Source organism: Bactrocera neohumeralis, chromosome 2 (assembly GCF_024586455.1).
Source record: "Bactrocera neohumeralis isolate Rockhampton chromosome 2, APGP_CSIRO_Bneo_wtdbg2-racon-allhic-juicebox.fasta_v2, whole genome shotgun sequence".
NCBI classification, from domain to species: Eukaryota; Metazoa; Arthropoda; class Insecta; order Diptera; family Tephritidae; genus Bactrocera; species Bactrocera neohumeralis.
In genome coordinates, this window is record NC_065919.1 from 73,537,861 (window position 1) to 73,562,996 (window position 25,136).

Consider the following 25,136-nt stretch of genomic DNA (forward strand, 5'->3'; position numbering starts at 1 on the left):
TCGGCTACGGGAACATAGTAGATTTGCAAGTGGACCCCTTAATAAGTACAGCGTTTTATGACTTGAGTTTTTAGTCTTTATTGCAATTTAAAGATTCTAACCTGAATTCTATCTGAAATATTTACCACATAGATCAACTTTTAGCTTTTAAAGAAGTGATTGAGTTAAAAGTGAAAGCTCTTAGCTTGGCAGATCTTTGAAAATACGTCTAATTTTCACCTGGTAAATATTGTTCCACATTTACAAATATTGTTACTCAATTACCCTTTGTTAGTACTCCTACTGCATCATCAATAACATTTACATATGCACATATGTATGTATGTATGTTATGTACATGACGCTGTAAGTATGTAGGAATGCTTTCAAGCGCAATCACATAAGTTCGCAATGCAGGTAAATTGCAGCACTACTAATTATTACTCATAACTACTTGCGTAATTGAAAAGAAATGCCTTGAGTAGTGAAGAGTCGGATGAGTGTGTATTGTCAGATAAAAATTTTCTGAATAAACAATGAGTTAGACTATATGACGCCCGAAGAGACTGCTGAGGTTCTTAGAATTATTATAAGAAGTTTGAGTGTTTCTACAGTAAATACTATCTTTTATGAATCATATATAGCTTCATTAAAATAAAAATATTGGGCGAAATTATGTGATAGCTATATGAACTACATATAGTGGTTATTCAAACAAACTAGTATATAAAATACCCCTGTGGGAAATTCATACGGAAATTGTACCCAATTACTTCGTCTCGTGAGGCGAGATTGTAATAAAACTATACGTAAGAACGAGGGTGTTTCTGTAGGCAATATAAGTTTCTCAGTCGTCGAGTCCTCGAGTAGTTTCGCTCTCTGGTTTGCCACTAGCCGGTCACTTCATTGTTTTGGTATACGTCATAACGAATGAATTCGTTAGAAACCTGGTCTTTAAATATTATATACATACATATACATATGATTATTAAACAAAAATGTTTGCCAAATTGGTGCCATCTCCAGCAATGTGCTAAAGATAATATTTTCCAATTGGGAATTAAGGCGCTTATCTAATTTAGACCATAGTCATACATGCACATTTGTATATACATACATACATACATATGTATGTAGTATATAGGTAATGCTTCATTTATGTGCGTCGCTTACATTTATGAGTACAAATATAAAAATTTGATTAGCAGTCACCTTAGAATCCAAATTGTGTACTAAGTGGCCAAATCTGAACTATTCATTAAGCAGCCACTAACTGGAGTAAGTGTTAATGATAGATCAAGAAAACTCTTATGAACTTGCAGCTAAAACGTACATACATTTCCAGTTATGAACGATACTATCTTCTGTCAAAATTGATAAAATTGAAACGGAACGAAAAATCAATAAAAATTCGTTTCCTTGCACTAGTGAGCTACTAAGATGAATTTAAGTGCGGAAAGATAAAAATACAATGAGAGCGCATACTAAATGCAGGGTGAACTGAAGAGTACACAACAACAGAGAATTCTCTCAGCACAAAGGAATTGCATTGAAACTAGGAGTGTGCAATGTGTGGAAATTCGCCGCAAAATTGACCGCCACCAATGTTGGTCCGGTTTTGGAAGTAAAGTAATTGAGCGCCGCATACTGGCGGTGGTAGAATACCACATTCGACACGCTACTTATACCATTCATCCCGCTCGCACTTAGGTCATAATAGTGGTGATAATGCTACGGTTAACAAACAGCCGTTCCTGTTCTATTCACAATGTCATCATCATCATCATCTCGCTGTGGGCGCATTGAGAGCATATCGCTCCATGCTATCGGCTGTAGGTTGTCGACCGAGCGTAATTTGACAGCTGCCGCGCCAAGGAGCAAACGCATACGTAGCGTGTGCTTGACTTGACTCTGGACTCTCATATATGCCGACACTCGTTGGAGCGCTCGTCGTGACTTGGTTAGCTAGCTACGAAAAAGAGTGAGCATGAAACATTGCGCTATTTGCCATACGAGAGCCGTGCCTACTACTAGTAGACATTGAACTTTAGTACAACAAGGTGGTTAATATTTGGAGCGGCTAACAAAATGTTTTGTGTATTTGCAAGAAGAAATTGAAATTAGTAAAACTGAAAAGCACAGTCACAGTCATAGTCCCAATCGCAGTCGCAGTCACAGCCACAGCTTGGGCGCATATACTATACAACGGGCAGCGGTAGTAGCTACTACTACCACATAAACACTCGCACTAGCCAAGCCAAGGCATTAGCATTCAATTAAAACAAAGAAGTTAGTGGTCGCAGCTGCAGCTACACAAAAAGTCTGAATGTGTGTAAAGGTTTAAATTGTGAAAAGGTGAATATAAATTAAGAAAAAAATATAAAAAAAACGAAAATTAATAGCTGTAGCACAAATGTAAAGTATTATTTAAAGAAGTGTAAGAAAATTTTGCAAAATATTTATAAGCAAAAGTGAAAAAGTGAAGTGTAGTCTGAAAAATACATACGCACATACATATAACTTATAATGTACATATCTCAATATGTATATAGTAAGTAGACGCATATGTACAAACATACGTACAAAATTGTTGTTATTAATGAAAAAAAGCGCACAGTACGCTAATAAGTCCAACAAATGAAAAATTATAGTGTTCAAACAGAAAGCGAGTATTCGATTTTTCCACCGAAAATTGTGTAAAATTTTGTATACCCTCAAAAGAAAAACCCCCTGCGTGAGTGACGTGAACTGAAACCCGTACTAGTGTCGTGTCGCCCCTTTCACCGCTCAGTTGTGCTCTCACGACACCGCTCCCTAAAGTGGTGCATGTGAAACTTCACTACGCCAACATGTGCATATGTATGTATGATTGTAGATATGTAAGTAAGTATGCACGTCAATGTGTATTTGCGGGAATACATTTTTCAACTTCAACTCGGAAGCACCTCACCAGATCGAGCGACATTCTGCATTACACTGGATGATGGGCGCTTAACTATGTACAAATATACGTGTCTGCATATGTTTGTGTGTATATGTATATATGTGCAAAAGTAATTCCTCACCTTTCGGTCGTCTGTCGTGAACATAGAAGTATCTGGCGCTCCGCCAGACTGCACTGCAGCAATCAACGCAGCAAGAAACAAATCGAACCAACCCAAAAGGAATCGAACGGAATCAAAAGCCAAACTGGAACAGTTGGCAATGAAACGTAACTTGTGTATGAGAGTTGGAAAAATGTTGAAAACTTAAAATTTATCATAAGAAAATGAATATTCCAACAAAACGGCTAACGCGCTATGTAGATGTGTTTGTGTATGTGCCTCCATGCATGAAGCATTCATAGAATGGAGTCACAGTCATAAGTTGAAGCGCCACAGCGGCACACATTTCCAAATAATCATATCTTAAAATTATATCTAAACCCAATTACTCAGTTTCTCACAAAGGCAATGAAGTCTCGTGCACAAGAAAAAAAAAGAAAGAAAGATGAAAACAAGCACTGAATAAGCGCATCTCTTTGACGTTAAAACTCTGCATTTCCATGATTCCAGAGCGAGCATTCAAGAGAGCGCATACTCCGACTTTACGGTATGCCCCGAGCGCTCGCGACAGGATAATAGAAAAAAAAATAAAATAAAAAAGCGATATCGAATGGCGCAGCAAAAGAACAGATCGAACTGAAACTGGTTCAGCCTGCCTGTAGTGCTGAAGCTGGTTGATAGCTACAGCTGCTATTTGTGCTCTTACAGCTCTGCAACGTTTTTGGGCATTGTGGCCTTGCTCTGAAGGCGAGCTTTTACGGGAGGTCCTTCGCTACTGATTTTGCGAGAGAGTATCGTATAGTCGTCTATTCGCCGTGTAGCTGTGGAAAAACACACCTTTCACTTATGTACTAACACTACTGGGCCGCTTTTAGAACGATAATAATCATAACTACAATCAGATTATGCTGATGACGGTAACGTATATCATAATTGCGATTATGTTGCTGAACACTGTCCAGTGCACACATTCAAATATATGTATATACACATATATACGTATGTATATGTATGTACGCGCATATGCTTAGGCATTAATTGTTTATAATTGGCCTCAGAGTAAAAAAAAGAAAACAGCTAAAACGTGGATCTAAAAGTGTAATTATGTATGTGTGCAATACAATAATTTACTAACGTTTTCTTATGAAAAAGCAGACTAAAGAAGGTATAATTGTGCATAGATAAACCTTGACATCTACGGAAAAATAGAAACACAGAAAATGTATCAGTGTTAACAGTGGAAGTATAGTATATAACAGTGTCGTATAATAGATTAGCAGTTTTTTCGTGAAAAATGTACGCATACAAAATATAAATATACATATAAGCAAAATCTTTCCCATTCATGGGATAATCGATTTTTTTACGACTTAGTGTTCTCTTATCCACAACACTTGAGTAGTTTGGAAATCTTGAATATGTGGTATTATCTAAAAATGTCTGTCGAGATTGTTAAATTATGAACTACCAAACTCGCTATGTACTTGCTTCTCTTCTTTTTAACACTTTCTCTCAACTAAAAAGTGTTTAATTTCTTTGTTCAAATAAGTTCAAAGTGTTTTTATTCCTGGCATTGAATACTTCTACTCGTACCATAATATATTTCATTTACAGATGATAATTTACGATTCTTGTGTTTCTTTAGCATATCCTGTGTACTCATTTCCTTTTTGATATAATACAAGTTTTCAACAGCGATTTATTGATCTGTATAAAGGTTATAGTAATAGTTTTAACTATTGATTGATTTTTGACCACTTTAACTATTAGTCCGATCAAATTAGACAGGAACCATGAGAAAAGTTATAAGTTCAAAGCCGGTAAATATGTTCAAAACATTATCAAAAATAATATATAAAAAGTAAAAGGTGTAATGTCAAATATTGTAGATCATATAATTATCTATATAATAAATCATAAAAATGAATATAAATTAATACTTTTTACACAAGACCTAATGTTTCTGAGGTAAAAACGTATCCACGTCAACCAAGAGGTAGATACTTAGCACCGTTTTCACAACTTTATGAATCGTTATATTTCAAAAACGGCAGGCCTTGGTTAATTGATACATTTTTATAGACAATTTTATGATCCACACTTTTTTTTCAAACAAATTTTTTAATAAAACTTAAAACTTTGAAGAAAATTGCAAACAAAATATTTTGACCTCTGACCTTGAGTATTTTTTTCTTTTAACTGAACGATGAGGAGTTTTAGTACGTTATTTTTAAACATGTTTTGGTCATATTCACTAATTTTAAGCATGTTGTAAAAGTAACCTTGAACGTTTGTTTTGACCGATTTATTTGGCTTACAGTATAATTATTTGAAAATACAACTATAATAGAAAAATTATTTAAATATATATTTTTTTATAAAATCTAATTTCTTATGCGAAATGTTTTGAATTACTGAATAATTTTTTTGATTAAATTATGCTTACTGGCAAATGTTTGCCAAAGCTTTTCGTTGCTTCTATTATTTAGGGAGATTATAAAACTTTCAGCAGCGTAATAAAGGACTAAAGCACCTGTATAAGCTTTTTCATGTCTGAATTTTACTCTGGCAAAGGCATGACAACTATTCGAAAATGATTTTTATTTTCTTTAACATACTTTCATAATAAATACGGTGGTAGCTTAGCGAAGTGTCAGGAATTTGAGTCATTCGAGAGCTACAAATGTATCCACCTACTTAAATAGGGCCTATAAAGAAGTCTCATTAGAAACTCCAATTGTCACAATCGTTAGATTTGGTTGGTCAATTGACAAAGCCAAGACAAAAAGTAACATTTATTATGATTTTATCAGGCCTAATCACAATTGCTCAAAATTATTTATCGACCATCTAAAAGTAAGTGCTTCGAGTTAATTTCAGGAAGCAATGTTTTCACTGTAAATGAAAACAAAGTTGAGGCATGACTTTTATACAATCTATTTAAAAATAGTAACCGACTTTCATGGTTTTCAAAATAACGTCTTAATAATGCTGGTAAATAGAATATTTAAATCTACTTGCACATTTACTTATGTATATATATAAATAGGGGTATTAACATATGTACATATGTACAAATTTGTGGGCATATCACTGAAATTTGCCGTGCTTTCTAAAAGAGCAAATGATTTTCGAAATTAGGGCATTGATTGAAGTCATTTTAATCTCCGCGTAAATGAAATAAATTTCTTACTAAATAAAGTATATTTTCTATAATTCTCTTGTCTTTTTGTTCGTCATATAGAGATATGGTATGTTAGGAGATCCGCTATTCGTGCAAGAACTGAAAACGCCTTGTTCACGAAGCTTTCCTCCCAAATGCATATTTATGGCATATCTTCTACTTTTTGACAGGCAGAATGCATGAAAAATAAAATGGTTTAGTGGCAGTAGGCGCACCACGCCAGGCTACTATTTAGTGCACTGCAAGATGTCTGCATAAATTTAAAAATTTATCAACCCTCCGCTCTTTCGAAGTTATGTGCCCACACACATACACACACACACGCGCATAAGCGCACACGTAGGTTGTATGTATGTATATTTATAATGTGGAGATATGGAGATAAAAGTACACCTTTAAATGGAGCCACATATAATAAATACATATTCAGATAGAAGATATCTATGCATAAATATAGAGACCATGTCAGGTGTGTTAAGGCGCCCTGAGGCGTCTGCTGTTCTACCAACACTGCCCCTACAAAAAAAAAAAATAAAACGAAACTTAAATTACTCGTATAATTTTGTAATTTATTTTTTTAATATAAATTTATGCATACTATACCTCATCCAGTGCCAGTGACACGGTAGTCTTATTTACATAAAGATGTGCGCTTAAGCCTGTTCGGCATTCGTGTGTGCGTGCGTGTGTTCTTATAGTTCGTTTATCGTGGCCGTAATATCATTTATAGCGTAGTCGCCTCAACTTGCTTGGTTCTTGTTCCTCTCAGCATGCAACAATGCAGATGAACATACTTTTCCACCTACATAGCAAAACTCGTTAATATGTATGGATTCTCAACACTTCGTATTAGGGTGGTCGAGGAAAATTTTTACAATATAATTTACGGTTAACAAATTATGCATTTTTTTTATAAAAATAATAAGTTTTATGAATAATTGACTTGTTCTTGTTCGCACATAGGAGTACCTGCTAAGCATCATTGGATATGTAGTAGCTATTAAAAGAATAAAAGCAGAAGTAATAATTTTTACTATATACTATTTATTTTTAAAATCAAGTTAATTTTTTGTGAAGTAAATGCATTTTAATTTAATATAAACAACTTGTCAGAAATTACTTGAAGCTGAAGAATCCCATAGGCTTTATAATTTGTTTGGGTTTTGGTTTTAGTATAAAAGTCAAGTTGATTTTTGTCGATGATCCAAAAAACCAGATCATAGAAACCACTTACTATATTTAAAAATAAAGTTTCTCAATAAGCTTGCCTAATTTCGAACTTCAAAGGCAAATAATACCTTTGTGGAGGCTAACTTCGTAAAATGGAAATATTAATTTTTTACTTATGACACAATCTTTCCAAATTATTGGTTTTGTCCAATACGTAGACGAGTGTTGTACAGGGTAACTTGTAAATTCTTAAATACTATTCAAAAAGATTTTGGTTGTAACGAATTGATAATTACACATTGTTAATTTAAAGTTAGTTCAAATTCTTTTTTTTTTTTTTAATTCCATATTTTTCGTATTGTAAAAAGAAAAATAAAGTATTTTTTTTGTTTATATTCATTTGTAATTCTCGATATTCAAAAACCCATTTATATTTATCATATTTTACTTTTATTAATTTTATTATTATTATTATTTTTTAAATTAAGGCAAAGCATTTATGAAATTCGAGCAAAAAGCAATTTGATCGACCACCCTAATATCTAGGTATGTTTGCATTTGAATGTGTCATTTTTGAATATAAAAACAATAAATAACGGATAATGACACATCACAGTTGCTTGGATGAAGTTCTAACACACACTCACCGCAACGTAAAAGAAATAACTTCAAAATTTGGGAAGAATTTAGTTAATAAGTCTAAAATACGGCATATACGAGTACATATGTATGTATATATGATATGCATATGAAAGGAATAATGTTCTAATGTGCTAGATATTATAAAATTTATGTAATGGTGTTTCATGTGAGGTTGTTGAATTCTTGTAGAAAGATTCAAGTCGAGAGAAGCTTTCTCAGAATTTTATGCAAGTGATCGTCTTCATCAGCTCATGGAAAAATACTGTGGAAAGTATGACTGTAGGTTGATTTAATGCACATATTTAAGCTAGCATGTAGTTGCCAAAGTATTCAGGGTGGCTTCTGTATAATTTTTTTTTAAATAAAACTTCACTACTTCAAGTTTTTTTTGTTCGCCCCGAAAGTTAAAAATCCATCATATAGGTGGACTTTACTTAATTTGCCTTATAACACAGGCTGCTAGGTATGCAGCAGTGATAAGAAACCCTAGAGCGATTATAAGAGTTGAAATTCGTGAGAAGAGATAATGGCTTCCTGTCAAATAATTTAAATGTACATATGCAAGATTAAATGATTACTTAAATTTATAGTAAATTTATTTTTTCGACTACTAGAGTTAAGAGAATAAAAATAAGTATGAAATCATAACATAAATCTTTCGAAAATATAAAAGAGCATATTCTCTGTAGTTAATTGTTGCAGTCCAATAAAATTAATGCCGGTCGTTTGTGTTTATTATATCATTTATATAAAATTATTTTTAAAATAGGCGGAGTAATCAGTACATAATTAATAATAAATTTACTCACATACACCTACACATGCATGTGGGGCGCACAAGTAGCGCAGCCGCATTTCTTCCATACATAATTTATTCGAAGAGATTAGAAATGGAGCAAATATAGAAAGCTTTGACTTATCATTTTATTAATGATTGTCTCCTATTCTAAATATATAGCTAAATTATGAGCTAAATTTGAATTTATATATGCATAAATGTATGTATGTATGTACAAATCACCGCTAGGGCTGATTAGTGTTTTAGAGTGGGTGTAAGTGTTGCACCAGCTCAGCAGTTTGCTAGTTCTAGGCGAAGTTTTTGACTGGTCGTGCTCGCAATCGTTTAAAAGTCTTCAAAGCATCAACACAGTCATTTTAGATATTGAAAAAGTTTTTTAAATATTTATTTTGTGTAATTGTGATTTCGTTAAGGTAACGTAAACTTTTTGGCTACCAAAGTGTTGTTTTTGTATTTTGGAAACATATTAAAAATATTGATTCTAGTTTGCTACCAAAATATTTATGATGCAACGTTATACACCCCGATGGTGCTATTATAGTATATATAACTAGTCTAAACCCGCGGCTCCGCTCGAACTTTGTTAAGAAATCATTAATCCTGATAATATAATGGAATAGTTAAATTGTAATCTGCCAGTAGCTGTGTGATGTTATTTTGTTTTTTTTGAAGTAAAAAAATATTCAATTGATTCTTATATGAATTGTATTTGAAATACATATAACTTTTTTAACATAAAACTATAAAAAGTATACTGTGCCGGTCCCGAGGTTCTAAGCTACCTCTTCACCAATTTTCATCCAAATCGGTTCAGCCGTTCTTGAGTTATAAATATAATATATACTCTTCTTCTTTATTGGCGCAGACACCGCTTACGCGGTTATAGCAACTGTAGCCAAGTCCTTCTTCACCTGGTCTTTACTACGGAGTGGAGATTTTCCTCTTCCTATGCTTTTTCTGGCGGGTACTGAATCGAATACTTTCAGAGCTGGAGTGTTTTCATCAATTAGCACGACATGGCCTAGCTAGCGCAGCCGCTGTTCCTTAATTCGCAGAATTACGTTAATGTCGTCGCATAACTCGTACAGTTCATCGTTAAATCGAATGCGATATTCGCCGTGATCAATACGCAAAAGACAATAAATCTTCCGCAGAACGTTTCTCTCGAAAACTTGTAACGTTGTCACATCAGATATTGCCATCGTCCATGCCTCTGTACATATAACTAGCAGGACGAAAATAATGAATTACTTGCAGAGTTTGGTCTGTGTTTGTCGAGAGAGGACTTTACTTCTCAATTGCAACTCAGTCCGAAGTAGTACCTATTGACAAGTGTTATTCTGCGTTGGATTTCGAGGCTGACATTATTGTTGATGTTAGTATTGGTTCCGAGATAGACGAAGTTATCTACGACTTCGAAGTTATGACTATTAACAGTGACGTGGGAGCCAGTCGCGTCGTACTCGCTGTTTGTTTCATGACAGATATTTCGTCTTGCCCTCGTTCACTACCAGACCTATTTGCTTCGCTCTCAGTCTGGTGAAAGCATAACTAATGGCGCGGTTGTTGAGGCCAATGATAACAATATCTTCGGTGTACGCCAGCAGCTGTACATTCTTATAAAAACTTGTGACTTTTCTATTCAGCCTGCAGCTCGTATTATTTTCGCCAGCAACAGATAGAACAAATCGCACGAAAGGGGGTCGATTTGTCTGAAACCTCATTTGGTATCGGACGGCTCAGAGATGTCCTTTCCGATCCTGATGGAGCTTTGGGTATTACTCAACGTCAGTTTACACAGTCGTATTAGTTTTGCGGGGATACCAAAAGCGGCATAAAGGCTGTACCTTTTCGTGCCGTTAAAAGCAGCTTTGAAATCGACGAAGAGGTGATGTATGTCGATCCTCTTTTCACGGGTCTTTTCCAAGATTTGGCGCATGGTGAATATCTAGTAAGTTGTTGATTTTTGTTGATTTTCTAGGCCAAAAACACCACTTATAAGGTCCAATCAAATACACATACTTGTATATCAGAGCTGAACGCTATATTGCAAAATCGACGGTGATTTGGCAAAAAAAAAGGCCTCCGATAGGACCTTCTACAGGACCAAAGAAATACCTGTCCAAATGTTCACATTTTTCCGTGATGTGGTTTGGTCGTTATGCGGGCACATAACGAAATGGCTTTTAGATTTTTTATATATGTGACCTGGTCTACGAAAAGGGGGCTTAGGTGTCAAAAAATGGGAGATCAATTAATGAGATAACGAGAAATTGACGATTATTTTTAACAGCTTTTCCCAGAAAACTAGTTTTCGCACGTTAGCCCCCTTTTCGTAGACCAGGTCACATATAGTATAAGTTTTCCTAATTGTGGAATACACCTTAATGTTGTCGACCAAATGAATTATCTTACAACTTATAAGGAAATTAGAAACGTTTAAGAAATGTGATGGAAGGTCCGCGTGTTGGGTTTAGAGATATGCGATGGTAATAGGTGCTACAGATTTCGAGATTTCATGGCGATTGGAGCAAGATAATACATTTACTAGGTATAATCTCATAATTTTACTATATTTCTTGAACGCCAATTACAGAAGTGTTTACATATTTCATAAACAAGAGTAGCGCGATGATATTTCAAATACATAGTATGATAACGCCATAACATTCATAAAAAAATATAATTTTTCTAGTTTTTCGAAATACTGATGTTTTTCCTCTCCGAATTCTTCTGCTATGAATAAATTAGTTTGATTAAATGCTGAAAAGTAATTATTTAGTTTTTTCCTTGGATTTTGAATAACAATGGAAAATATATTTCAACCATTTAAATTAGCGGGCAAAAATGCTCTCATTATACCTTGAATAGGGTAAATTAAGTTTGCCACGGTGTTTCCAACACACAGAAGGAAACTCCGAAAATCGTATAAAATATATATTTAAATGATAAACATTACGGGGTGAATAGTTTAAGCCATGTCCGTCTGTCTGTCCGTCCGTCTATGAGTATATATCGAACTAGTCCCTTAGTTTTGAGATATCAAGAAATATTACACACATCCTTTTCTCTCCAAGAAGTTGCTTGTAATGTTTTGTAAGGGATCTTTTACATTTGTGAAGAATATTCGAAATTTTTCAAAGTCTGCCATTTTGTTAAGTTTAAATTTGATTAACAATTGAGGTCCATGATATAGACCGAAATCAATAAATATGGCAGAATTCTGAATATGTCAAACGTCAAATGCGCAAAAATAAAGATTGTTAAGGGGTTACATGGGCTTACGGATTTAAAAAAATCGATTTTTTTTACTTATTCAATTCTACAACACCTCTAGAATAATGTCCTAAGTCTTCAAGTTGATAATAGTTTTGAGATATAGCCTTGAGAACTTGTGCGCTCGAGGATAGCTGGACTAAGTTCGCCGTCTTAATGTGTTTTTCTCGAAACTATGTTTTTGAAGTCGGTTGGCAAAATTTCTCGAGAATTACTCAACCGATCTTCCTGAAATTCTACAGACGTCTTTGAGATAAAATGCTTAAAGACTTGGAAGATTTTTTCGTTTACAATTATTTGAAAAAAATGTTGCGAAATTATCACTGAAATTTTAAATTTTTTGTTAAAGTGTCTGCCAAAAATCTAATTTTCAGTTTTTTTTCATTCGTCCAAGTTCTATGTTAAAGATTTAACTAAAACACGTATTGTTTCACTTTGGACGATCCTGTAAGGAGTTATCCTGCCAACGAGGGCGCATCTTTTTCCGAGGGGTCACCGGAAATGGCGTCGCAATGGCCGAGTTCAAAATATTTTTTTTTTCCAAAAATTTCAGAATTTCTTTGTTAATAGTGTATGTTTGTAATAATAAAAAATTCTAATAAAATATTTCATTTCTTAGAGGAGAGAAAAATTCTTGAAGAAAGCCTGTTTTTTTAACCGAGGAAACCCTTGTAACTCCTTAATTGATTGAATAAGTATTGGTTAATAGGATTAGACGGTGACAAAGGTAATTAGGTGACATGTACCGTACTGGAATTTATACCGGTTTTATTTATAACATAAGGCAGAAATCCAAGATATGAAAGGAAGTGTAAGATTAAAGCCTCTCCCAAAGAATTGTGGTGTTGAAGCCAGACAGACTGTTGATTATATAGCTTTTAAGGCACAATTAAAATATATTGCCGCTCAGGCGAAGAAAATACTTAGCGCATTTCTTTACATAATGTCTAAATTAGTCCCTTAGGGTAGAACACATGTGTGGGAGGACATAGGTATTTAATATGCATCCTTGTAAATTAAAACGCGTAAGCAGACATATGCGTGTATAAAAAACAGCACTGAGTACTTGTGGATGTCTCACTCCTTTTAATTGCATTTCCGGACACAAACATATTTTTATTAGCGGTAATTAAAATGTTATAAAAAGGAACATATATGTAAAGCAAAGATACAATATTGCAACAGACGACTTTTTTAACGAAATGCAATTACACACACACACACAGACGAGCTTGTAATTTAATTACACCTACATATGTGTGAACATAAAAAACATATTACTCCATAAGATTTCTCATTAGCCTTATTTCACGTTGCATTTCTTTTTTCACATTGCAGTGCGAGACGGCGGAAGGCAGACGTAGAAGAAGCAGCAGTAGTGGCAGCAACAGTTCAGCACCAACAACAACTATTCCAATGAGGGCGACAATAAAGTACTCACCGCCTAGCTCGAATTCGAATCAAAATGTTCCTCATGCAGAATGCACAACAACAAAAACAAAGACAAAGATAAACGCAACAGAAACTACATTAGGATGCGTGGATGTGGTAGACAGCGATCAGGAGGACGACAACAACTGCAACAACGGTGGCAGCAGCAGCGGTAAGAACTGTAGCTGCGACGATCCCATTGCAATCGACATGGGCCGGAGACAGCGGTGTAGGCACAATTATAGCCACGGTGACAGTGAAACGCGAGTTGTCACAAGGGGCGACAGCATGAGTGCGAATCTGAGAAGCAATTGCTGTCAACGTGAACATAAAAATTATCGCAAACATGTGATGTCCCAACTGCCAACAAGCCGCAAGAGGGACGACGACAACGATGACGACGATAACCACATGATGAGGCCAGCGTCTGTCACAGAAGTACGAGAACGTCGCCAGCCGCAATATACACGCGACTTTACGGTAAATTTAGCGACGCAAGTCAAGACATCCAGAAGATTGAAGAGGATGTGTGACGATTTTGCAACAGCACCACAGACACAATTAGCAAATGAGTCAGAAATTAGAGGAACGTTGGAAACAGCATTTGACCGGGGCATAATGAGCGCCGCACTAAAGGCAGGTGAAAGCTCAGACTCTGTGCTTAGCGATTCGGACGATCTTAAATCTAGCTCACAGGAAAGACTAACACCCACGGCGTTATCGTCAACATTACCCACATCACACACGGAGTATAGCACAGTAAAGACACCAACACCACCCATTTGCCTAGCGGATAATTTTAGTTTAAGTAACAAAAGACAATTAGTTATGCCAATTGAGGAAGAGAATAGATTAGGAAATGTATTTGCTGGTGCGCAGCTACTCAATGAGTTGCCGTTGGATCGACGCCCTAGCAGTGATTGGTATAATTTCTCAACGCTTCAAGCGCAAACACAATGGCGTCATAGAATATTTTCACGACCCACTTCGAACTCGCTGACAGTGGGCATTGAGCGGGCTTTTGCTTTTCTCGCGTCTGCAATCGATGCAAGAAGAAATCAATTGAGGCACGGGATCGCCCACAAACAAGTTGTGCTTCGCAGTCTTGCTGAGGCTGCAGCATCAGGAAATTCGCAAACAACGACAACAACATTAGACTGCAGGTGCTTTAAGGAAAATAGTGATATTTGTATGGTTGCTGATCAACCGGAAGTGGGGGTGGATGTTGATGCTGTGCAGGCAGAAACCGTAGATGAAAGAGAAATGTGCGACTTAGCAGGACATAGTGATAGACGAGTGGCAAGCCAAGAATATCGGCAACCAGCACAACGATTCAATTTCTTTTCCTCGTCTTCACTTCTGATGCGAACAAACATTTTCTCTTTGGCATTAACGGGTGTGCCGCCTTGGCCGGCTAATCTTATGCTTTTATCACTATTTATGCTGAGTTTAACTACGCCGGCCAGTTGCTGGACTGGACGATCAGATGGTGAGTATTTCTTGAATGGCTTAGTTTTTGTTCTTTGATGTAAATAAAATATTATAAAAATATTTTTTTGATAGAAATTAAAAAATAGTTAATTATAAAAAAAAGAATGCAGTTTCTAATGAAAAAATCCGGTATGAGAGTAGCTTAGGTTTGGTGATATTTGCTTTGTTTTAACTCTCTCTTGTTGATGGTTAGCAGCCATATAGTGAACCAAAAATAAAATTGTGATATCTTATCCGAGCTACAGAGATTCGAGAACATATTCATGTAGAAGTGGCTTTATGTTCTAGAGCTTTTTACTAGCAATTCTTATGAAGTTAATTGTATGTTAATTAATAAGATTTTCAGATAGTTTCTAGTAGGCCAGTGCACACCGATCTGGTTGATTAATTCGGTTTATTAACTGGTTAAGCATATTTTTGCAACGATTTTCAAAAAAAATTGTTTTATGTGTCTTTTAGTAGTTTGTGTATTTTGGTCGAAAAAGTCTTTTCGTAGTTTGTCAATAGATGTCGTTGCAGTCGTATATCTCCAGTGCTACCAATCACATTGTGTCATACCATAAAGTGTTGAAAAGGTGAGATTTTAAGCTTCATTTAACAAAAAATTAAATTCGGGGAAGTTGAAAAAAATTTACTGCTGGGTCAAACCACATCAAGTGATCCAGGGAAATTTCGCAAAATCAGCGATTTTGAAAATTAGCAGTTCATTAGGAGGGGGACCAGACGCATACCCTCTGATATAAATATTTCGTCAAAATTATTATTTTTGTTAAAGTTATTGAAGGTTGAAATTTAAAGGACGATACAATTTTAAAATTATTTTCTCATAAACTACTGGAGATAAATCGATGAAATTTTGTGAAGTCAAAGAAAAATGTTTGTGCTATATTATAAATATTTGTTCATGGTCCTTTTGTTTAAATAATAATATTTTACTGACCTTGCGCCATCGGACTACCATTTGTATGGGTCAATGCCGAACTCCCTTAATGGAGTAAAGTTGGCTTCAAGAGAAGCCCGTGAAAATTACTTGTCGCTACTTTTCGCCGAGAAACCAGAAAAGTTTTACACTGATGGAATAATGTCTCTAGCGGAAAAATGGCAAAAAGTGGTCGACCAAAACTCTCGAGTAGAATCGGAATCGAGTTTACCATACCTACTGGCAGCCATCGCGTGCACATATAATAACCTCCGCACAATAACCACCACAAAAAAAATGATTTTTTTCCATGTAATTTATATGGAAAATAGAAAGTTTGAAACAGGCACCTCTTAATATTAATATTAAGAGCTCATCTTTTGAGTGACTTTTTTTCACATTTTCGAAAGTTTTTAGCCTGTTTTTCAGTTGAAGAAAAAAGGTTGCCTCAGAATGACACACCCTAGTATATATGTATATATTTCAATATGGAATTTGTATTTTTTGAATTTATACAATTATACAATACAATTATTTGAATGCCAGATTCAACTTGTTATTAAGCTATATTGCAGAAGTTATTTGCATCATTGCTTCAAAAGTATTTTATTGTCACATCTCGTTGAAAAGAGTCTCGCCTTTTGTGCCTTATGGCGAATACCCGGAATGTGGCACATATTTACAGTTCACAGCAGTGTCGGCTGTGCCTCCGATGTAGGGTAAGTGTGCTGAGCACACAGCGGTCAAGTCACCCCTAAGTGCATACTACGGTGTACATATAAGTTAACTCAAACGTATGTATGTATGTAACGTATTTGTGGCGTTTACAAAACGTACGTAAAATATAATAAAAAATTACACTAAAGTGCAGGCATTCCTTTCCTGTCTCGGAGTATCTATTAGTCGAAGTGGGTACTCCAGTTGTCGTGCATATATGTATGTACATACTTGTAGATATCTACATATGTAATTGAGTGTTTGAATGAGTTTGGCTGTGCATTTCAGCTACGCTCGGTGCACCGTGCATATAAATATGTTGTCAATGCCTTCAATGGTTGACGGTAAGGGAGACGCTCAGTAGGTAATTGTTACTTTTTTATATTCTTCAAATGTGCCTGAACTCTCTGATATGCCTGCATTTTCATAAGCATTTACGCTTTGTTGCGTCGTGGGTTTCGTTTTGTCCACGGTTGACACTACATAACGCTTTCGTTTTCTTTAACTTTCCATTTCTCTTCACACACTCGTGCCCAGGGTGGTTGCATGCCACTAATCCGAACAATTTACAGAAATTAAAAAGCCACAAATCTTTTGTACGAAATGAAGGCTTAATTATGCATTGTCGTTGGATATATTATACATATGTCGCTACTTACATGTGTATATATGTACTTGTGTGTTGAATACTAATGTTATTATCGGATATATACAATAAGTAAAATTATAAATGCATGTTCATTATGATTGCATAATTTTCGACGAAATTTCCGTTATTATTATATAGGGTGCCATGTACATATATTATACATTTTTTTATGAGTTTATAATTAAACAGAATATTTCTATTGAAGACTGGAATTACAAATCAAAAATGTGTCGTCGAATTCATGCTGTCAACTGCAAGTTAGAGTTGTTATACCCTGAACAGGGTATATTGAGTTTGTAACGAAGTTTGTAACATCCAGAAGGAAGCGTCGGAGACCCTATAAAGTATATATATAAATGATCAGTATGTTGAGCTGAGTCGATTTAGCCATGTCCGTCTGTCTGGCCGTCCGTCTGTCTGTATATATACGAACTAGTCCCTCAGCTTTAAGATATCCTTTTGAAATTTTGCCTACGTCATTTTCTCTTCAAGAAGCTGCTCATTTGTCGGAACGGCCGATATCGGACCCCTATAACATATAGCTGACATATAAACTGAACGATCGGAATCAAGTTCTTGTATGGAAAACTTTCACATTTGACAATATATCTTCACCAAATTTGGTATAGATTATTTTCTAAGGCAACAATGTAATCTCCGAAGAAATTGGTCAGATCGGTTAACTATAGCATATAGCTACCATTCAAACTGAACGATCGGAATCAAGTTCTTGTATGGAAAACTTTCACATTTGACAACGCATCTTCACGAAATTTGGTATGAGTTATTGTTTATAAAAATAATATAATATCTGAAGAAATTGTTCAGATCGGCTTAGTATAGCATATAGCTGCCATACAAACTGAATGATCGGAATCAAATGCTGGTATGGAAAACTTTTGCATTTGACAAGATATATTTACGAAATTTGGTATAAATTATTTTGTTAAGGCACCATTGTAATCTGTGAAGGGTATATTAGCTTCGGTGCAGCCGAAGTTAACGTTTTTTCTTGTTTTTTTTTTGTTTTTAATAAGCGCTCTTTAATTATGTTCGGAATTTCCACTCTTTCTCTTAAGAGGTTATTCGATTAATTGAGGATCCTGCAGGTTTAAATCCGCTTTTCAACAGCTAATTAGTTTTATAAGAATAATTTTCATATGAGACTGTCGTAATTAAGGTATCCGATAAATCCTCCATTCACCTGATTTGAACTCGTTTTTCAACAACTAATTAATTAAGAATAATTTTCGTGTCAGACTGGTACCGGGTGGTGAAAGTTTTTATTGAAGTACTTCAAAATTCGATCTTTTAAATTGCACCCAGAATTTTTTTTAAATCTTCAAAATTTTCTGGAAACGTTCAATTTAGTTTTCCATACACTTGTTATAAGCCTCGGCTCAGATGACCTTCAGTATCCTCAGCGAATTTTTGTTTTTTTTTGGGTTAGGCTCAGTTTTGAAACGCCATCCCTAGATTGTGGGACAGTTTCGTACATAAGTACATAAATTCTCGTCTCGTCGTTGTGATAAATGTAGGTTTCTCAGTTACGTTGCCGTACATTTATCTTGCGTCCTGTACTCGAAGTCTTTTTTCCAAACGATTCGGGTCTATTGGTACGAGTCCAACATTTACACGCTTCATATCCCAAATATTAACCAAAATCCATAAGATATATTATGGTCCTCTGCTATATCTCTCTGATGACGACACGGCCAGTTTCTTCAATTGTTTTGACGTTATCCTCATTAACAGGTATGGTTTGGCGACTTGCAGGAGGTAAGTTTTCGATAACTTCATGACCTGAATGTTTTGTCCTTCTCAAATACTTTGGTTCGCATTAGAGTAGAGTCCTCCAAATACGTGTGCAAATTTTTTTTTCGGATGCTAAGTAAATCATACATATATCGTCATCATAATCAAAAACATCTCTACTAACAGACAACTCTTCCAAGTTTTTTAATACTTATAAAAATTATTAGATCTGTCAGGGAAGATGCAATATTTTATAAAGGTCACAATATTTTATTATATAAATATACATATATATATACAGTATCAAGCAATATATATATAGGGACACGTTTCAGTTGTAGGTTTGTTAACTACCGAAATAGGATGTCAGCACTACATAGCTTAGGAGCAGCACGACTTCGAACCAAATATATTGATTAGTAATTTGAATATTCACAATCATAAGCTTCGCTTAGTATTTTATGAAATATAAACGTTGTATGACATAGAAATGATTAGAGATAAACTTTGTGTTTCGAAGAATGATTAGTGCATCCTGGTCTATATGGTTACAAATAAGTTGCCATAAAGTCCCCGAAATGTATAGTATACGTATAGAAGATTAATCTATCTATCTATCTCGTAATTTCCTGTTTTTGCTTCTCAATTGTAAGGGGTCAGAATGTCAAATATTGGTTTTAAAAACTATTATTTTGCATTCTAGAATGACGAATAATTCCAATCTCATATTTAAAAAAAATGTTTTACGAATAATTATTATTGTATCGTTGTCTATGAGGTTATATATAGGTTACAACAAAATCACTTAAATACATACATACATATACATATAGTATGTATATAATAAGTTAACCTGCCTGATTTTTCTGAACTGTCAATATTTTACTGATTTTATTATCATGGTGTCGGTTTGTGATTTCTTGTTTTTTGTTTCTCGATTGTTAGGGGTCAAGAAGTTGCTTGTATATTTATAAAAAAATTAATATTTTGCGTTCAAGAATAACGGAAAATTCCAACCTCAAATTTAAAAAACTTGCGATATGTCGTACATTATTGATTATTGTTTTTAACGTTTACGTAAGTTTGTACTAAATTTTATTTTATATTTTCATTGCAGTTCCAACAAATTGCACTTTTCCCGCACGTTGGGAAGGTTCATGGTTCCTATCTGGCTATCAACAGTCTATTCATATAAAAGGTTCACAATTCAGTTATCGTGGTAAATGTGCGGCTTCGGATGGTAACAAATATTTGATTGTTGACGAGTAAGTTGAAATGTTCTCTTCACTTTTCAAACATGTTTCTAAATATATAGTATTTAATATTATGATTTATTACATAAATATTTAATTGAGCAGCAGTTCAGCGCTTTAAATGAAAACATTATTAATAGAGGCAAAGCAGTGGGCGCTAAAAATATAGAATCACTGCAGATATTTAAAATTTTGATAAAAACTTTTTTTCAAAACAAAAAAAAAAAACAAGTAAAATAAATTGAGCTTAAATTTTATAATTCAGAGTTTTAAAATTAAAATTTTATATAAATATAGGTCTGTATTTATTAAGTTGTTGTACTGCTCTTGCCTATTTTATACATATTTTCATATATACATATATTTTAATGGTAACAAAATTGTTGCAACAAAATACGGTATGCGTATTAAATGTGCTTACCTAATTTAAAGAAAAAAAATATTTTTTATTGTTCCCTTATTACGTTAACTACTATTCCCGCTCCTTGTATTGTTCCACAGAGTTTTAAGTTTGCTCTTTCACACCATACTTGCGTGTAACGTATTTGTTAAAAAATTAAATAATTCTTTTTTTTTTTAATTTTGTGGGCTTTTGACATTTTTATAAAACACTTTTTGAAGAAAATACCTTCTTCAAATCTTTGTTGCAATTTTAATTTCATACAAAATCATTCTTCCTTTGCTTGATACTGTTCGAACACACAACTTAACTGGAACTGAACGCGCCTTTTCTTGTGTGCGTTCTTCAAATCAGTCTTAATTTTTTTTCTTTTCCGTACATGTTTTTTGTGTGACTGTCCTTTTTCTCTACTGTCTTGTTACCAGTTGTTTGATAATGACGTTTTTTTGTAGCTGAAATGGAAATAGTTTTACTTTTTTTGTTGAGAAATCGTAAAAATTCGTAACTCTTTAAGTTCTTTAGCAGCAAATACAAACGTGTTGACAAAGAAATGTCTTAAATGTGTTATGAGCATACCTTTAATGATTATTTTATTCAAACTACTTACACACAGACATAATATGTATATTAAGAAAAAAACAACTTAATTAAAAATAAAAAAAACAATAAGCTTGTTTTGTCTTGTATGTCTTTTCAATATTGAATTTCTCTTAGTTTCAGTAACGCTTTATGATGTGTATTTTTTTTCTAAAAGAGAACTAAATATTTTCTAAGTATTTTGCACAGTACATAACGTTATTTATTATGTTTTGTAATTTCTATCACAGCGTTTATTTTTCACTAAAACATGTATTCCATTTTTTTGCGTATTTTATATACCGTTTTTACAGAATTGTATTTTTTATGATTTTGTTTACTTTTTAAAGCATTTCAAGTTCATTTTGTTCATGTTTCATGTTTGTGAAAAATTGTGCATTTCGAATTATAATTTAGACTTACAGCTCGACATGTGGTCATAGGCATAATACCATGTGATTACTTGATTAACCCGTTCCAGTTAGAACGCGACTATTTTAAATAATATTATTGTATTTATTTAAAAACTATAAATTCACATTTTCACTTAAAAAAGTAATAATATCGTTCATTTCGGTTCCGAAGCAGTTTTCGGCAATTGCACTCCGAGACGAAAGTTTTGTAAAATCTATCCAAAATTTACATGTCGAAATTTGTTTTCCAAACATATTTTAGATTGGGCTTAAAATTTTAAGAATTAAACTGTTTTGGCGTGAAATGATAACATCTTATAATTATTTTGATCTTTCAAAGACCAGTGTGTACGACAAGCAAGAACTAGCACAGTTCTAGAAGGAATAAGCCTTTATTGTATAAATCTTAAAGGCTTGATATCAGTTGTTGCCAGCCTGTTCAAGCTTAAAATATAACCTCGCTCGAATAACAGTCAAAGAACCGACAGGTTTGGGAATTAAAACAGATGTCGAATAAATCTTTCGCTTTTTGATAATCTTTTTAAGGTTATACGATGCTTTGAATATCGTAATGCACAGTTTTTCTGCATTTCTATATAAAAATCTTCATATTTGTTCTTTCTTTTACATTTACCGTACTGTTTTTTATCACCATTAATTTTTCTCCGTTATATTTTTATACATTGCATAAATATCTAATTCAAAAACCTAATTTTTGATTTGAAAAATGATTTTAAAATTCGTAATGAAATAAATTATCGTTTTCGCAACAAGTTGCCAATTACATTTGAATAAATTTACACATAATAATTACATAAATATTTATAAAAGTATTTTTACATTTAACCTTAAACGTCGATTAAGCATAATAAAATTCATATGAAAAAAGCAAAACAAAACAAAAATTTTGAAAACAAACTGCACACACATGCAGTTCAAAAACATATCCACATTACCTACCTACCTCAAATACATACCTATGAGTACTTACATATACGTATTTATGAAATATTTATTTTAGTATTTATTTTTCATTTTATATTAAACAATTTAAACAATTGAAATAAGCAATAAATGATTTGACATAACATTTTTGTTTGTGCCGAAACGCAAAGTATATTACATGAATACATAAATATTTGTAGGAAAGGATGTCATCGGTGCCTGGTTATCTATGAAAAACATAAAAATGTTCTTCAATATAAAGAAAGTGAGTGCGAAGGTGATAGTATGTATATGCATCAAACGAATCCATCTGCCATGGCGATGCGTAGCGTTTTAAAACAAAGCGAACATAGGGGGGGAGCTCATCCCAATTTGAACAACAACAACGGGCATTCAAGACTATCCTCATCGGATCAGTATATAATGAGATCCTATGATGATATGAATGATTGTAAGCATTAATTTTTTTTTTATTTCCTCTATTCAAACTCACTCTCTAGCTATCTATCTATCTGTCTGTCACGCTCTTTGTCTATTTTTTGCAAAATCAAAAACAAAAAAAAAATACGAAGTTTTTGTTTATGATTTTTTTGGTATATTTATTTGTTTTGGAAACGTACGTATAATATTTTTAAGTTTTTATTGTGTGATTTGGGTTATGTTTAATTTGTTTTTTTATTTTTGATTTGATTTTTGTGCATTTCTATGTTTTCTCATCCAGTTGAATTTTGTTTTCGGTTTAATTTTTGATTTCACAACTTCCATATTTCGTTTTATTGCACCCGTTTTAGCAAAGATTCATGCTAGGTTTCTACAGCAATTCGTTTAAGTTTATTGTTAGGGTATTTCATTAACGCATTTACTATTTAATATTTTATACATACATACATATTTATGTGCATCACGATTTTTCAACGATTTTCCCTCATTTAAAATGCTAATTAAATCTATGTTTTCTGTTGTTTGTTTTTTATTTCTCACTAGCTTATATTTTGTAAATTATTATTTAAGTATTTTTCAATTTCTATCGCAAGTTAGTATATATATATATTTTTTTTAACTCATATATATGTAAATTTCAAGAATATGTTTTATCCATTTAGTTTTCTACTTTTAGTTTGTTTGATAAATGACTAATAAATGCAGGAAAAGCCAGACACAAACACCAAATTGTATACTTGTAAATAGTTACTCCAAAACATAACACATACATTGAAAAATGCATATATAATATATAAATAAATCGATATTTTAGTCCACTCAATATTCGAATATTCCGAAAGTTTTGCGTTTTCTTAAATTTTTTTCGTTTTTTTGTTCATCTTTGCCTCTCATTTAGTTCATAGCAAGGGTCCTCTCTCTCTCGCAAATAATCACAGTTAAAAAGAAAAAAAATTAAGAAACAAAATATATATATAATTTAGTGGCAAACAATACTTTAACACATATAATTAAAGTTAACGTTTTGAAAGCAAATAAAAGAAAGATGTTATTTTTTAAGCGTACGTATTAGCGGATTAGCAGATTAACCCGTCCCAACTTTTGTAAGATACGTATTTTTCAAACATAATTCAAAACATTCAAAATAAATCAAACAAAACTGTCAGCGAATGGCTGGTGAACTGTTCAAACAATATACATATGTATAAATACAATATCTACTCATAAATACATACACGAGGAAGTTAAAAAAAGAATAAATATATAAAATGGTTGAATGACGGTTAATTAAATTGACAAGCAATTGCGGTGGTCATTCTGTTTTGATCTTAAATAGCTATTGTACATAAATAAAGCAGCTAAAGCAATTGCATAAATTTGCATACAATACATAATTATAACACAAAAAATACACGCATATATATTAACATAATTAATTTTTTATATAATTTACTCTTTTGTGTTTGTTCAAAAATTTTATTTTAAAACACATAACTGTAAATAATTGACTTTTGTAAATAAAACTTGTTTGTTAATATTTTTATACTTAAATATTATATATAAATATATATATATATATATGAATTATATACATATTACATATAATTATTTGAAACTGAAACCATAATATCTGATATGTATTTCTGTATTTCGTTTTTCTTCCTATTTAACTTTTATTTGACTAATAGACAACTATTGTGCTCTGAAAAAAATTATTGAAAGCATTTGCTCTGTCAGTTACTGTGTGTGCTTAAAAGGCTGGCACAACGTAGGAGACAACTCGTACATGCCAACTTATAAACAGATATTTACTCTAACTAAATGGTAAAGTTATTCCCTGTAATTAAATAAACTAGTTTTAAACTAGTGGAGATTGGCCCAGTCGGTTAAGTTAGTTTTTCACGCAAGAAACTTATATTTTCATGTCTTATTGCTTTAGTAGTTACTAATTGTTTTATTTCATGCAGTCTCATGCTAGATTCAAATAAAACATAAACTTAAAATAGCTAACAGAGATTATGGCATCTAAAAAATTAATTATCAGCTAATTGA

General features: G+C 33.2%; 1 protein-coding gene across 5 annotated transcripts in view; it reads left to right on the forward strand.

Moving 5' to 3' along the window:
• The first annotated feature begins 1,970 nt into the window (after positions 1-1,970).
• LOC126756968 (uncharacterized) overlaps positions 1,971-25,136 on the forward strand; it is a 43,349-nt gene continuing 20,183 nt past the window's right edge. The window contains exons 1-4 of one of the 5 annotated variants that reach the window (XM_050470519.1): positions 1,971-2,334; positions 13,433-15,014; positions 20,174-20,321; positions 22,844-23,093. In XM_050470519.1, the coding sequence (XP_050326476.1) occupies positions 13,511-15,014; positions 20,174-20,321; positions 22,844-23,093 (1,902 nt within the window). In that variant the 5' untranslated portion in view covers positions 1,971-2,334; positions 13,433-13,510. Of the gene's footprint in view, positions 2,335-3,913; positions 3,941-9,134; positions 9,232-13,432; positions 15,015-20,173; positions 20,322-22,843; positions 23,095-25,136 lie in introns of those variants that run through there. The other 4 variants (XM_050470511.1, XM_050470502.1, XM_050470530.1 and 1 more) reach the window with 4 other exon arrangements.